This window comes from Cyprinus carpio, chromosome B20 (assembly GCF_018340385.1).
Source record: "Cyprinus carpio isolate SPL01 chromosome B20, ASM1834038v1, whole genome shotgun sequence".
In the NCBI taxonomy this organism is placed as follows: domain Eukaryota; kingdom Metazoa; phylum Chordata; class Actinopteri; order Cypriniformes; family Cyprinidae; genus Cyprinus; species Cyprinus carpio.
This window is the reverse complement of record NC_056616.1, coordinates 18,505,339-18,521,618: the sequence shown is the minus strand read 5'-3', so window position 1 is coordinate 18,521,618 and position 16,280 is coordinate 18,505,339. Positions and strand designations below refer to the sequence as shown.

At 37.9% G+C, this 16,280-nt stretch overlaps 1 protein-coding gene across 1 annotated transcript in view; it reads left to right on the top strand.

Annotated features, from left to right (window-relative positions):
• The window catches only part of LOC109049616 (syntaxin-binding protein 5-like), a 74,006-nt gene that overhangs the window by 15,840 nt on the left and 41,886 nt on the right, over positions 1-16,280 (top strand). The window contains 2 exon segments of the mRNA XM_042746226.1: positions 10,918-10,999; positions 13,745-13,845. Of these exon segments, the coding sequence (XP_042602160.1) occupies positions 10,918-10,999; positions 13,745-13,845 (183 nt within the window).

Here is a 16,280-nt window from a genome sequence, read left to right as displayed (position 1 = left end):
ATAGTACAGCATTTATTAAATAGTACAATATTTCTTAATGCACGTTGTGTAATGGTGTTTCTTTTATTCTTCATTTTATTTTCCTGCAACTTTCTGTTTATTTCCAGGTTAAAATTAGATTTTGAATCACAGCTTTTCTAAATAGTCCCAGACGTTTGGACTGCACCATATGTCTGTGCCAGTCTTTGTTCACTGTGCCACTGTTTATTAGATGTGATTTTTTTTTACTTTAACAGAGGTAGATGCATTCCTGAATCATTAAACAGATTTTAGATTCCCTCTATCTGATTCTAACTCTGTATCCTGTGGGTATAGTAAACAGCTGTGTTTTGTATCACCAATCAAACTGCCACGCTGAGGTTTATGAACAAAGCCTGGAGGAGCTTTGGGAAGGCAGAGCACTGAAGGGGTGTGGTGATGCTTTTAAAGCCGGCAGACACATTGCTCTGGAGAACAGAGACTGTGTGTTTGTGTGTGTGTGTGTGTGTGTGTGTAGGTGTCTCTGATGTCTTAGAGTCAAAAAGCTGATATCCTTGGAGGACATGCATTGAGGATGAAGGTCAGAAAATAAACAGGGGGCATGCTACACATGTGTTCAAAAGAACAGAATGTATGTATAGCAGGAGGAAGTGACAGCATGCAACGAAGAGAGAGATAATGAGAGAGAAAAAGGAAGAGAATTAAAGCAGAGGAGGCTGGTGGGGGTTATGCACCCATATCTCTCTTCTTCTCTCATTCTCTAGTCTGTCAGCTTTAGCTCAGGGCTCTTGTGACATCGTACACAACACAACAGCATTTACATAATACTCACATCCACACAGGCTGGGATATCAGAAAGGGAGATTGGAAGGTTTTCATTGACGCCAAAGCTGGATCCAGTCAGTCAGATGGGACAGAATTCAGACAGTATGACTGTTCAGGATTCAACATGTACAATCAGGGCTCAACAACTAGGATGGCCCGCTGGCCTGGGGCCAGTGCGAGAATGTTTCAGGACAGTTGGTGGAATAATCACTTGCCCTTTCAGGCCATTGCTGCATTATTTTATATTCATTGGTGTTGTATATCTATTTTTATGCCTTGTAAGCATAGGCATTTGGTTTTCTGTGATATATTCTACATTGTTGTTGCAAAGTCCCCTTATTTGATAATATTATTTAACAGATAACAGATGTGCTTTTGAAGAAGTTGCAAAGATGACTTGTTATAATCTTGGAAGCAACAGTAAGAATGTGCTGAAAGCCATAAACCAATCAATAATGTTTTGCATAGTTTGCCATTGTTTTTCATAACAAGTGGCATTACATTATTTCTGTAGTTTAGCTATAATTTATGGAGTGATATGTTAGTTTTAGAATTTGGAGCTTGTTTCAGACTTTCTGTTTCTTTTCAAAACATCTTATGGACAAAAATTGTTTAAAGGAAAATGAAAAGTATTAATATTTCCAACAAATGTAAAAGTACTAATTGCTAAAAAAAAAAAAAAAATGTGATTATTCTTTTGTGGTCATTTCTTTTGGAAGCCAGTAAAATTATTGCAGCAGAAAAAAAATCCTTATTGTTGAGAGACCTAACTATGTGTCTAAAAACTGTGATATTTTTAACAATGATATTTTGTTCTGCTAAAAAATGCAAGTCGGTAAGTTAAAGGGGTCATGAACTGAGAAACCCTCTGTTCTTTTGACATGTAAGAGGTCATTATACTATAAAAACATCTTGTAGGTTTCAGAACTCAAAACTTTGTTATTAGTCTAAAAACAGCTTATATTGAAGGCAGTCTGCCAAAACGACAGCTTTGTAATGTTCTACTCTATGATGGAATAGTGTGGATAAGCACCACCTCTACAGAAGAAGATCAACGCCTGCCTTGACATCACTGCCTGTTTAGCCCCGCCCACTGATTCATGCATGTAGTGTTTACGAGAGAGGCAAACGTACAGGTCTATGCAGAAACCAAATGATAAAGATGGCTCTGAAGACAACAAAATGCTGTGCAGTGGCAAATTGTGAAAAAAACAGTATTTGCGTTGCCTTCCTTCTGATCCCAACTTTAGGAAAGAGTGAATTAACTTTATTTTTAAGGAAGATCCTGACTGCGTCAGTAAGAACTTGGTCCTTTGTTCACTTCATTTTACCGCAGATTCATTTACAAACAAGACACAATTCAATGCGGGATTTTCAAAAAGATTGAAACTAAGGGTGCTTTCACACTAGCACTTTTGGTGCGCACCCAGGTTCGATTGACGTCAGAGGTCGGTTCGTTTGGATGATGTGAACGCTGTCTTCCGAACTCGGGTGTGCACCCGCGAACCGTACCTGAGTCCGCTTAAAAACGGTGGTCTGGGGTACGGTTCATGTGAACTCTGGTACGGTTCACTGATGATGTGAACGCAATCGTACCAAATCGCGGAAGTGAACCGCTATTAATGACGTATTATTTGATGAAAATGTGTGTTTGTGTGTGTGTTTTACTCACTTTCCTGACGAGCGTGACTGACGCGCTGCAAGCAGAGAGCTGTATATCTCATTTCTGTTCGCCTTCAGCGTTCTTTAGAGCATTTGCAGAACATTCGTAAGACAGACGCAAGTGCCGTTATGTACCGAAGCTTTTTAAACAAAATGAACGGTTCAAAAACTTAAATATATGAAAGTGCAGAGAGCAATGTTATGCATTTGCTGCCTTCTCCTGTGCATTACTAGAAACGGGGTAAACATCTGCTGGCTTGATGACGCAAACAAACCGCGGTTCGGACCCAAATAAAATGATATGAACGCAGTCCAGCGGGGACAGGGGGAGCAATCGAACTCGGATTCGGACCAGGTAACTGAACCAAGTGTGAAAGCACCCTCAGGATGCTTTTATACCTGGCCGGTTGTTTCGGAACCTGGGACGTTTCTGCCCTTAGCTCGGTTCGTTTGGGGATATGTGAACATGGCAACCGCGCCTGGATCCACGCCAAAACAATCGATCTGAGATCACCTGAACGAGGTGGTCTCAGCTCGATTGAAAATGAACTCTGGAGCAGTTCAGTTGTAGTGAGAAAGCAATCCGATCTAACAGACCAACGAACCAGGCTATATCACAATGTATGATGGGTAATTACGTAAGTTCCGTGAAAAGCATTAGCTTTGTTGTTTTGCTAATATTTCAAAAAGAACCTGTGAATGTCTAGGTGAGCACGTCTTCGCCATTCAAAATCAAAGCGCACTTTTTCATTTTATAATGCTGTCTTATTGCTCTTCTTCCTAGTAGGTGCATTTTTAAAATGTTTTCCAGATGAATCCTGTACTCCTGCTTAAAATGATAAATTAATATAATGACAATATATACAAAAAACCCAACAATAAGCCGGCAAAGCTGTTGTTATTCTATATCCTGATGGATGACAGCCATGACAGCGGTGGAATCCCGGGAAAATAAACCGTGGAACTTACTCGCGCGAGACTTGAGTTAACAAATTTGGTCCGTTTAGAAACTTTGCCGTGTGAAAGCGAACTGCACCAAGAATAAAAAGCAACATTGTAATAATTGGAATCCTTGTTTCGGAACAAAGCAATCGATCTACAGGTGTGAAAGCACCCTAAAAGACGATACTGTGCTGACTATGGGCCAGATTTTCTAAACAGGGCAAATTAGCGTTAGAGCGCAATAAAAGCACAGATGGGAAGGGAAAATTCTGTGGGTGATTTACTGACAAGGTGCACATTAAAGAACACAGACGCAACGTCTCATTACCATAATGACCCGTGCAAACTACCAAGAGCAGCGCAAATTACCGCCTGCTTTAAGGCATGCTTTTTTTGGACGTTAAATAATACCAGTGAATTGATGAGCGCAAATCGTATCCTAACCCTGTCAATCATACACAACTATTAGCCAATCATAATATTGGGCGTTTACTTCTGAGTCTAAAATCCTCCATGCCTATTCAAACAGAGCATTCTGATGAGGGGGGTTAAAACTATGACAGAAAAAAATTGCTTATTACTTCTAAATTATGATGTTTTAAAAATCTTGATAACATTATAAGTAAACCTCAGAGAATAGTACAAAATAAAAAAACAAAGGCAGTTCATGACCCCTGTAAATGTTACCTAGCTGCCTTACATAGATGAAGTAGATTGTAGAAGTGAAATGGCAAGTGAAAGTTTTGAAAGAAGCACTGGTTAGAAGGGGCTTAAAACTGTAAAGTAATCAATGTCTTCTTCTCTGTGTCTTTGTTTGCTACGTATATAAACTGCATAGTGTTGATCCTCATTTTCCCATCCTCATCTCATCCATCTCCATTAGTCCTTCACGTGGTGTGCATATGAGGTGTTAGAGGACCGTCGGTGTGGACTGATGGAGATGGTAATGATATTATACACAGCGGTATCCATATGTTCCACCCCACGTACGCTCTGATGCAGACACGCCGTCTAATGCGATATGGCAGGAGGACGAGCGCAGTAAAGGTCAAGACAATCGGGAGACTGTCACTCACGGTAATTTGCGTTGGCTGAAATGCCATATAAGTGGTGTGCAAGGGTATCATCAGGTGGCATTGAGTCTGAGCGTGTGTTTTTGGAGGTGTTCGGTGCTAAAAACAACCGTTTAACCATGGAAATATTCCTGTCCCATTGGGACACATCTCGTATCCGGGAGCGATACAGTCATGTCCTTGAAATACGCACTTAACCCCTGTCTGCTGCAGGCGAGACGTAGTACATCTCAGGGGAGGATTGTTGGATTTATGCACCCTTTGGCTGTGCCTAACTGTTCTTTTCCAGAGGCAGAAAACTCATTTTGTTTTCTCTTTCTGGTTTATTTAGTTGCTAATGGGGTGCAGTTGAATAGAACACTGCTGGAGGAGATTATAAAAATGCCAAAAAAAAAAAAGGTGGTGTATGTTTAACACAAAAATTAACCAACAAGCAGCAGCTTATCAGCAGATTGTTTACAGCAGTACAGCTGGTTGTGTTTTTTATTTAGTTTGTCTTTTTTAAAGCTTAAATGAAGAGCTCAACCCATTAATGAAATCATTTACTCCCCATCAAGACATTCCAAACCAGTGCAATTTTTTTTTCTATTGGGTAACACAAAAAAGGTATTTATAGCACAATGTGAAAGTTGTTTTTATCTATACAATGAAAGTGAATGGTGATCACTGCTGTCAAGCAAGATTTTCAGTGAATCATATGTTTAATTTCAGTCTGTTCCTCAAACAAACTATCAGATGGCTTAGATTCGGAATGTAGTGCATGTGAGACATTAAATTATGCTTTTATTGTGCTTTTTGGAGGTTAATAGACTTTGGTCCCCATCCACTTTAATTATATGGAACAGAGCAGCATAGACATTCTGCTAAGCATCTCCTTTGTATTGCACACAATAAAGTAAGTCATACAGGATCAGAATGACAAGAGGGTGAGTAAAGAATGACAGAATTGTAATTTATCCCTTTAATATAAACCAAGGAATAAATGGGCATTAGTAGTTTAGAGGGAAGAGAACAGGATAAAGGAAAGAACAGATAGTGCAGCAAGTTGGCATTTCTTAGATTGTGTTGAAGGATGTTTCTTGTCCAGGCAGCATGCTGACTCATGGGCAGAGGGAAGAGCTGAGTAGTGCTGCTGGCTTCACACAGAGGCTTTGTCCTTGATGGAATTCTCTAGAATCTGGAAGAGGCTGAAGTATTATGGGTCAGTGCACAAGCTCGCTAATGTTCTGGCTTTTGATTCACCCTCAGGCTCGTTGAGAGGGGTCAGCAACAATTTGTAAGCACTCAAAAGTGACATGACTTCTTTTTCTCTCTCTTTCTCTGTCTTGCTCTTTCACTTTCACGTTTCAATGCTTGTATTTTTTTAATTCACATTCATACTTTGTTTTAATTTCCTGTCTTAACCAATGGATGGAGCTGGTTGGATTAACGTGGCCTGCTGCCCACAGACAACCCTTCAACTTATTCACAAATCGGTATTGCTAATTTAAGAGTGGCTAATCATTTTCTTCTATGCCAAATTTGAAAAACAAAGAGGCAAATTTAAAAGTCGCTTAAATCCTCAGCAGCCGGAACAGAATGTTTTTTCCCTTCCAACACTTAAGGACATTCTGTTCTTATACCTGCTCCTCTATCTTCTGTTATCGTTTCTTCATTTATTCTCTTCCCTCTTTTCCCTCTCATTAACTCCCCTCCCTCCATCAATGTTTCCATCTATCTCTTCCATCTCCCCATTTGTCTCTCCCTCTGTCTTTCTTACTCACCTTCTCTTCTTTTTCCCCCCTCCTTCTTTTCCATCTGTTTAATGGCTGGCTTATCGGCACTATGCCCTGGGAATTGCTCCAGTGTTGGAATTCTTGACTGTGTGTGTGCTATATGGTGTCCTTGGACAGATAAGATAGTGAAAGAGCAGTTGATTTTGCTGTAGTGTTAGAAGGAAAACACATAGAAAAGTCTCTCAGTGGGAGTTGGCTCTCCATTTGTTAAATTAATAGCTAAATATCACCCATTTTTATTGTGAGTGCATTGCGCCATGACCTTGTTGAAGTCAGAGTAGATCGTCCTGCCAAAAGACATGAGCTTTTGTCTGTGTGGACATTCAGTGCTGGGGCGAATCTTACCAAAGCAACACTTTAAATCACATTTTTAGTAGCATGACACTGTTTTAAAATTGTGTAGTTTCTTGCTGCTGTTCATTATTGTTTTTGAGCCCATTTTTTAAAGGTAGTATTAATTTATCTACTGTAAACAAATTTGGTATTTTAGTTAAGATTAATTCATTCAAAAAACAAGATAAAAATGGCTTCATTATAAATGATTTTTTAGTTTTAAAAATGTACTTTAGTAACTTGGATATTGGATAGGGGTAATAACTTTTCCTTTAAAGTTTGATGCTGTCAACCAAATTAAGATTGTTTCTTCAATCAGAAGCCTAGAGATATATGGCTCTGATGAAATTTTTAATATAACCACTGACTGGTTTTATCATTTAAAGTAACTTTTTTTTAGCTTTAATGTATCGCATAACATATATCCTTTACAGTGAATGAAATTTAGGGTGTGTAAAATATTAGCACATTTTAATATCCTCCCCTTATAATCCCCTTTCCACTCCTCCTTACATTAAGTGCAAATGAGCTTATGTATGTTTCATTTCTGCCTTTTCTTTGAAAACCTGACAGAAGTGTTCTGGACTAATGCATTGCGATCACTAGTCTAGTCTTCCCTCATGGGGCCATGCGTTTTTATAGGACACCTTGTATCAAAACATTTATTCAACAGTTATAATGACTTGTGTGAACTTGAGACTTCTCATAGGGTATCAGACACAGCATCATAAGCAGTTCACAGTCTCACCGAATGTTTAAATGTTGATTGATTTAATGTTTATAATGTCTTTTGTTGCTCCCCATGGGTAGCAATATCCTGTTTCATTCACAATACCCAGTGTGCTTCTCTCTCTTTCACACATCGATTATGTCTTCATCTATTCATCTTAAACACAAAGCACATTTGATAGGAGAGATACAGTCAGAAGACATTTTACAGACTCATACGAATGAGATGAAGCACTTTGAGCTGTATCAATGTCCTATAGCAAAGTCCTAAAGCTGTATAACCTAGTTTTGAAATTTGAACTGAGGCATTATCTTTTCAAATGCTAGTGAATATGATTTGTTGAAAAAAAAAATATAGAGAGAGACTTTAATTAACTGATTCAGCTTATATAACTCATTGGCAAACAACTAAGAGGGTTTCACTTTCAAATTTTGGAAAGCCCTTAAGAAAGTTTTAAGAGTGTCCTGCTTTTACTTTGCACTATAGATTTTCTCTTTTGGCCTCTGGCAACAAGAGAATCTACTAGGTTTTCATTTCCCCTTTCCCTCTCTTCACTTCTTAGCTCTTATATTTGTGTGTGTGTGTGTGTGTGTGTGTGTGTGTGTGTGTGTGTGTGTGTGTTTGAGGGTCTACATCATCCTCTGTGAGTGGTGAATGCTAGATCTAAATTTAGCTTGAAGAACAGGGTCATTAATACTCTCTGGCCAATCTCCAGGAATCAATCACACCCACCTACAGGGAGAGAGGCTTTTAAAGATGCACACAGCACTTTCTTTCATTTGTGAGTCCTCCTGTATACTTCTTACTGTTTAAATGCTTCTTTATGAGATGATCACATAAACAAAAACAGCTATCTGTCTGTCGTATGTGTCTGTCTGTATGTTGGTTTATGTCTATCAGTCCATCTGTCTGTAGTTCTGTCTTTTGTCTGTCTGTCCATCTGTTGACATTTTATCTATCGTTCTGTCCGTTTGTTGTTTGTTGATTTTTTTCAGTCTGTTTGTCTTCTGCATAGACACAAAGAATGTGTGATTTACGGTTGTGTTGGTCTCTGAAAATCATGGCTGTAAAGCGCAAGCTATCATGCTTGATTCAACACATAAAAGCTGCTAAGATATAACATGGAAGGAAGCCAAGATTGTGGAGAAAAAATGTCCCCGTATGCAAATTTCCCAAGACAGCGCTGCACTGGAAAAACAGTGACACATTAGTAAGTGTATTAAAATGAATCGTCCGTGGTTGCATGTTGGCTGATTACAGTGGTGCTGAGTATAGGATGTTTTAATAGAGCACGCTGCGTGTCAAGTGTATCTGCAGAGTGGCTTGTTTGAGAGCGTATGTGCACTGAAGCATGCTCAAGGTGAAGGCAGTTTGTTGCAGCGACAGCCACAGTGCTTGCAACTTTAATTGTTTGGGTCCCCAATAAATCAAACGTGCCTCTGGAGTTTATTTATTTAGAAAGCGTATTAGACAAATTAATCATTCCCAGGAGCATGGGAGAGAAAGAGAGAGTATGCTTGTGTTTCACACACAGTTGGTAGGATCACTGGAGCTCACTGTAACATGTTAGCTCTCTATGTGCATATTCATGTGTTTGTGTGTTGTCTTGTCTCTCTTAGTGTAAAGCATGACTGGACACTCCTGACGTCAGAACAGAATAAACGTCACTATTGACCCTGTAGGCAGCTTTCTTTTTCTTCTTGCTTTTTTTCTCTGTCCCTCCTTTAGCCTTCTTTTGACTGACTTAATGTCTTTGCGATAACCACACAGACATTAGCTCTGTTCCAAAGCCTAGTAAGCGGCATTCTAAGATAGCATTCTTACAAAAGTCAAAAATGAGGCTCATTTCACTATTGATTTTAATAGATTTTGAGGTTAGCATGTTGGTAAGATAAATACAAAGAGATTAATTTTTAATGACCCTGAACTGTTTTTATCAATACTTTTTTGTATTGAGTGAAATCTAAGTTTTTAATCAATGTTTATCTAACCTCATATGCCCTTTTTGCTAAGCATTATAATAGATACCAATATGTCAAGCCTTTTGCATTTAGTCAAAGCGAGTTTAAGAAGTTGATATAATCTAGTCAGTGGAACTGTTTTTGTGTCTACAATGCCTTAAAATGCTGCTTCTATAGACAGCTTACTAGGTTTTGGAACAGAGCCATAATTAATACATTAAATGCATGGTTACTGTCTAGTTGCTGTTTGTGAAAAGATTTAATGGGTGATTTCTTTATAGCCATGAACAGCCCACTGGACTTTATTGCGTGTGGGCATAGAGTCAGCAGTGTTTTTCTCTTTCATGCTTTCTCTACTGCTTTGCCCTCGTCAACATGTTTGTGATGTCAGATCTGTGCTGTCATTTATGCAGTGATGATCTCTCTCATTAGTATTTTTGCTAGTATTTTGTATCTGTCATTTTTCTTTGTTTGACCCACACCGATTGCCCCTGTCCTCACTATATCAGCCGACCACTGTGTGTGTTTCCTCATTACATGATGAGGGTCCAAAGCGGGCAGCTACAGGTGATCAGAGGATGTATGAGGATTCAAGGCGTGTCCTTATCGACATGCACAGTTTCCTCCGGTATCTTCCATCCCTGTCACTTCAAAGTGCCTGTGATTGATGGGATGAGCCACTGAATGACTGTACTGGCTTCCTCTAGGTGATGAATGTAACAACTATAAAATGCAGCTAAAAAGTAACATTCCAGTATATTGCTAAAAAAATATACTGTATATATTTAAATATGTCATATTAATTATTCACTTTTCTCTCATAATACTCTCATACAAACATCAGACATGCATCTGTGTTCATAATACTCCTGAGTGTTAGACTCCATTACACGTTTTTTTTATGCATGCTTGTTATTGCTGTTTGCATCTTGTCTCTGTGCCAACAGTTTGAGCTCTAGTGATCACTCTTTTAATCTGTTTTAATTGTTCTTCCCTCCCTCTTTCCACCACCCTGATTGCATACACATATAGGCGTCTTGTGCTCTCCTCCCTTCATTTCTCTTTCTCAATTTCCATGCTGTGGAAATATGAGTGTGTGCAGTTCCCAGTAGAGGTTATCATCAAATTATATCTCTACAGCACAAACACAGACACACACATTCACACACCACGTGCCAGGCGTCCAATGAGCCTGCTAAGAAATTACATACTCTTCCCCAACTTTTTGGAATTTAATTAAAATAACTTTTTTGAAGTCATTAATATTAACTTGATCAGTCTTTTAATATTAACGCTTCAGACAGGGAGAGCCTGTCTGTGACATTGGAAAACGTTGTCAAAACAACAATGTTTATAAAGTGAGCTGTTGTGTTTTATTACCGGCTTTCATAGAGCAGATTTGACAGTGACTGACAGACTTCATTGCTAGCAGCCATGCCAGAGAGATTGGCAGAGGTAATTAACTTGTATGTCCACAGAGGGTGAACAATGACTGACATGCATTTACTGGAACAGTGCCTTTAATTAAAAAAATTATGATAAAATGCTGAAACAATAAGTGGCATGTTCAGATTTTGACCCAAAAGTATCTCAATCTTGATTTTCCCGATTCTCTCCTTGACTCAGAACCCTTTCAGATTCGGCCGACCCGGTGTGGAGTGTTACTGTCAGCACGAGAGCGGAGCAGCCGTCATACAGCTACAGTTTCTCATAAATGAAGTGAGTGTTTCATGTTTTTTTCCCCCTCTTTCTGGGTCCTGCTCAGCCTTATGCTAAGAGCCTATTCCCATGGAGCTCCAAGAGGCAGTTTAAATAATCCAGGATGAAGCCTCAAGAGGCTTAGATGATCCCTTAACCCAGTGCCTTTGCTGCCACAAACCCTCTTGTCCTCCAGAGTGGGCCTGGAGGGATCCTACAGAGGAAGCTGATATTACCATTTCCTCCCCAGAGTGTTACCCACAGTCAAGACCACAGGGATCTCTTACACTAAGCCGCCTTGTAGATTGTGACTCCTTAAAGTCAAAACGATTATTTCACTCTACGTCCACGGGTATATTTGGCTATTTATAGAGACCTTTCTTCTTGAATTAATTTTAAGTGCATCTTGATTTGTTTTGAATGTTGATCTTTGGTTGGTTGAAGATAGAACACCAGAGTGCTTTTCTCTTTGCGTATATTTCATTTTAATCAACATATTTCTGTTGTGCAATATAAAAAATATATTAGATGTTAGAAAATAAGGAATAAATTGATTTTAATTGTATGTATTTCAGTTGTATTAAAAATTGCATGTGTATGCTTTTAGATATTTTTAGTGAGGTTTATTACTAAAAAAGTGAAAAATAAAATATTCTGATGAAAAAAGGCAAACTCAAAAAATAGTATATGTATATAAATAAACATCTTGAAATTAGTTTGTCATTCTGAACAGACTTCTCAGAAGTCATCAGCAAGTTATTTCTGACATGAACATGGTATTTTTTTGTACTTATTTTTTAAGACCATTTGGATGACTTTTATCCAAAGTGACTTTTTTTCTGTATTTGCATTCCTTGGGAATCAAACCATGACATCTGTGTTAGTAGTACCATGATCTATTAGTAGCATCACGTGAAATAATAAAAGAACTACATTCAAGATGATTGCTTGACATTAGACCTTAAAAATCTGTTTGGAAAATTCCAAAATGTAATCATGTTAAAAGTTACAATAGGCATATAAAGCATATAAAATTACCATTAGTTTGTTTAATTTATTTGATATAAAAATAGTGAATTAAATTATTTACTCACTTGCTTATAAATTTTTTATTAATATTATTGGTCTTATTAATTTCTGATAAAACTGATGTAACTGCAAATATTCTTATATTTAAAAAATATATTTTTTCTTATATTTTTATTTGGAATAATAAATAATATGTACAGATGTATTTAGACTAAGAATGTAAGAATGTTTTACAAATTCAGTGATTAAAAATACTGTTTTTGCTGTATGATAGTCCTCTTTCAGGTGAGAGATGGCTGGGCTTCATAAGCTTTTATTTTTAGCTAAAATGTTATTTTGAGTTCCTTCACACATTCATTAGTGCATGTTTGTGTGTATGCACTTTCAGTCTCAGTGTGTATATGTTTGTTTGGGGCTCAACAGACCAAGCAGAGCCTGCACAGACAGACACACACACACACCTGGGACAAAGCACAGATTCTTGTCTGTTTTATATTCAGCCTCTATAACCAGAGGAAAGGCAGCGTCTGTGTGTATTTGGTCTGAGTATGCCAGTGCCTAGATGGAAAGGAGATATTTTGTGGTAGCATCCCTCCTCCATCCCCTCTGTCTGTCCCACCCACACTGTCTCTCTTTCGATTTATTTTTCCACTCAGTTCTGTCTCTCTCTCACACACATACATTAACCACCCATCACTGTATCTCGAATCTTTCAGCCCTCCAGAAATGTTGCAGAATGAATAGGTTATCTCTACCGGTGTATGGTATATTTCAGGCTTTTTTCCAAGCAGGTAAGAGAGGCAGTGCCTCCAACAAAAATCTGAACGATAATCAACTGTACAGAAGTGTAACAACGTAATATATATGTAATATGAGATAGAATGATGTTAAACACACGCACATAGAATTGGTTGTTTTTAAGTAAAACTGTCAAACAGCAACATCAAGTAAAGAAAGTTTCAGAGGTACAAAGTTTATTGTGTTTTCATTCAAATTCAGTTCCATGAATGTGAGGAGGGTAATGGAAGCAGTGCCTCTACATTATTGTGTTTGGCTTATTACCCTGCCAGTGCAATAATAACCAGTAAGCAATGTAAAAAAGTTGGAAAAAAAAGATGGCGTTGACATGGCGTCTTGACTTTGATAATGTAAACACTGTACAAAAGTTTGAGATTTATAAGATTTTTTAATGTTTTTGAAAGTGTCTCATGCTTACCAAGGCTGCATTTACTTGATCAAAAATGCAATAAATGCAGTAATATTGAACCATTTTTTATTTTAATATTTTTTAAAATGTAATTTATTACAGTACTTTGTACTGTTGGTACATCTTCAGTGTCACATGATCCTTAAAATAAAATTCTAATTTGCTGATTTGTTGCTCAAGAAACATTTCTTCTTATTATTATTATTATTATCAGTGTGGAAAACATTGTTAAATGTTTAAGATGTTACTGTTAAACATATTAAAAATTTGTTAAATAATTTTGTGTATTTTCAGGATACTTTGTATGAAAAGAACAGTGTTTATTTGAAATTATTTGTGTTTATTTGTTTATTTATTTGTAACATTATAAATGCCTTTACTGTCACTTTCAATCAATTAAAACTTACTGACCCCAAACTTAAAAATGGTTGTGTGTGTTGCTTGTTGATAATGTAAGATAAAAGGTGTTTCATAAGGCTTTATTCCTAAGGTTGTGTAAATGGTGTGTCTTTCTTTGTTCTGTCTTGTAGGGGGCGCTGGTTAGTGCTTTGGCTGATGATAGTATTCACCTGTGGAACCTGCGACAGAAGAGACCAGCTGTGCTGCACTCACTCAAGTTCAACAAGGAGAGGTCAGCCACGGTCACTTAATCTACACTTGCTCTGAGCATGTGTGTGTGTGCATGTAGACTGCTGATCAGTGTTATGCCGAGTTCACACTGCATGATTTTCAAAGTCATCGGATCACCGTTGTTTTCACACTGCACGACTATCTGGGGTAGCATTCAGTTGCTGCTGTGTTCACATTGCACAATGGATCGATGACAGGAGGTTACACACTGCATTTTATAATAGGAAGAATCGCTGACAACTCTGACTGGTCCGCAAACTACGTTTCACAACCAAATGAGAAGTGATAAGGAAATAATGCAAGATCGAGCTGATATGTGGTCTATGAATCCCTCCCCGAACACAAATCTAAGTACTTAAAAGTGAAACCAACGTTTTGTGCATTTTATAATGAGCTTATTTCTTATACAAAAGCCATCAAAGTGATGAAAAAGAAAATTGCAATAGCCTAAATCTTTTGTCCTTTATAGAAGAATGTTATTTACAGGAAAAACCCTACCACCCTTTTGTTTTAATTGTATTTTTGATTTTATATATATATATATATATATATATATATATTGTGTGTGTGTGTGTGTGTGTGTGTGTGTGTTATATATATATATGTATGTATGTGTATGTGTGTGTGTGTGTGTGTGTGTGTGTGTGTGTGTGTATATATATATCATCAAAAAATACAATTAAAAAAAAATAAAAAATGTTCTGTATATTCTAATGCAAAAATGTGCTGATATTGCCACGTTGTTTGTACATGGCTAATTGCTTAATAAAAAATAAAAAATGCAAAAAATGTCCTCACCAAACTTCCCTCTGCCCTGTATGTTGCTCTCTCATTGGCTGCCAATGTATTTTTCAGTAAGAACTCATTTCACACAGCATGATTTTTAATCGCCGACAAGTCAGTCCCATAGACTCCCCATGTTAAAATGCAACTTAACAGCAGAAAAAAACCTGTTTACAGCCTGGTTCAAAAAAATATTTTGGTCTATATAGCTAATTTTGCCCTTCATTACAACTGTGGGGGGTGAATTTTTTTAGAACTCATCCGTTTAAATAATATTAAGCCTGCATAAGTTCTGCATAATTAAGGGCATGGCCATTTGAATGACAGGTGGATTGCCACTGCTGACACTGCCATTGAGCTAGGTGGGTGTGGCCTTCAGCAACCAGCTCCCGCCTTTTTGCCCATTTTCGATTATCTGGGAGTGACGCACTGTAATACGCTGCCAAGATAGCGACGGCCCGTTCTGCCCACTTTGTGCTTCAAATAAGCTCTTCAGAAATCTGCGGGTGATGTCACGTACACTACATCCATGTTTTTATACAGTCTATGGCCGCGAAGCGATACATCGTCAATTCTCTCAGATCGCGTCTTTGATAATTCACACTGCGTGACTGTCACTCACATGAACGAGCACCGATTTGCCTCTGATATCTTGCATTTGTAGGCGATTTCGCAAAATCTGTCGGCGAGTGAATATCAGGGCTAAAATCGTGCAGTGTGAACTCGGCATTAGCAAGACATGACAGCGGGGATGTGTGTGTGTGTGGCAGAGCTGGTGTTGGTGTTTGTGTGGGCCCACGTTCACATCTGATACCTCTGTTTCTCTCTTTCACTCCCTTATTATTCCAGTTGATTTCCACTTGCTCACTCACTGTTGGTACCCAGGTGCAGCCCAGAACACAACAGTCATTTTCTGTTGGTCGCACAGGGAGGCAAGTCAACATGTGTAGTCATGTTTGCAAACAGTAGTGGGAAAAGAGAAAAATTTTAACTAATGCAGAAAGAAGCCTTATTTTACTGTTTTAAAAGGGCTTTTTTATTTTTAAGTTTATTTATTCATTCAGTTTTTACGTCAAATCAAGGTTTTCTGCGCTATTAGTCATAATTTAATTTAGGAATAATTGAAAATCCTGTCATTTACTCACCATAATGTTGTTTCAAACCTGTATGACTTTCTGTCTTCTGTGGAACATGTTAAATGTTGACTTTTATTTTTCAAATATTTTTGGTGGGTGAACTATCCCTTTTAATGACCATCAGATGCAGTAAGCTTATTGCATTGTGCTTGGTTATACACAGTGTTAAAAATAGGCAGATTTCCTGATGACTTACAGTACTGTTTTATAGTTTAGTAGACTAGAAGGCGAGTTATGAAAGATAGAGTACATTTACATTGCATATCATGCTGTTTTATTTCATCTAGTTTTCCATTATATGTCTCCTTCAAAAGCAAAAAAGTTACTTATTTGAAACATAAGTGACGTGTTCATACTAAGGACACTTCAGTCAGCATTGTAGCTCTGTGGCAAGAATTGAAGAATGTGTGAGACATTTAATCACACTCATAGCTATAGATCAGTGCAGGAAGGTTGTAACCTTCTGATTCGGTTTGGACAGCTGTTGACTCTGATAAGAGATGAGGCAGCCCTTCAC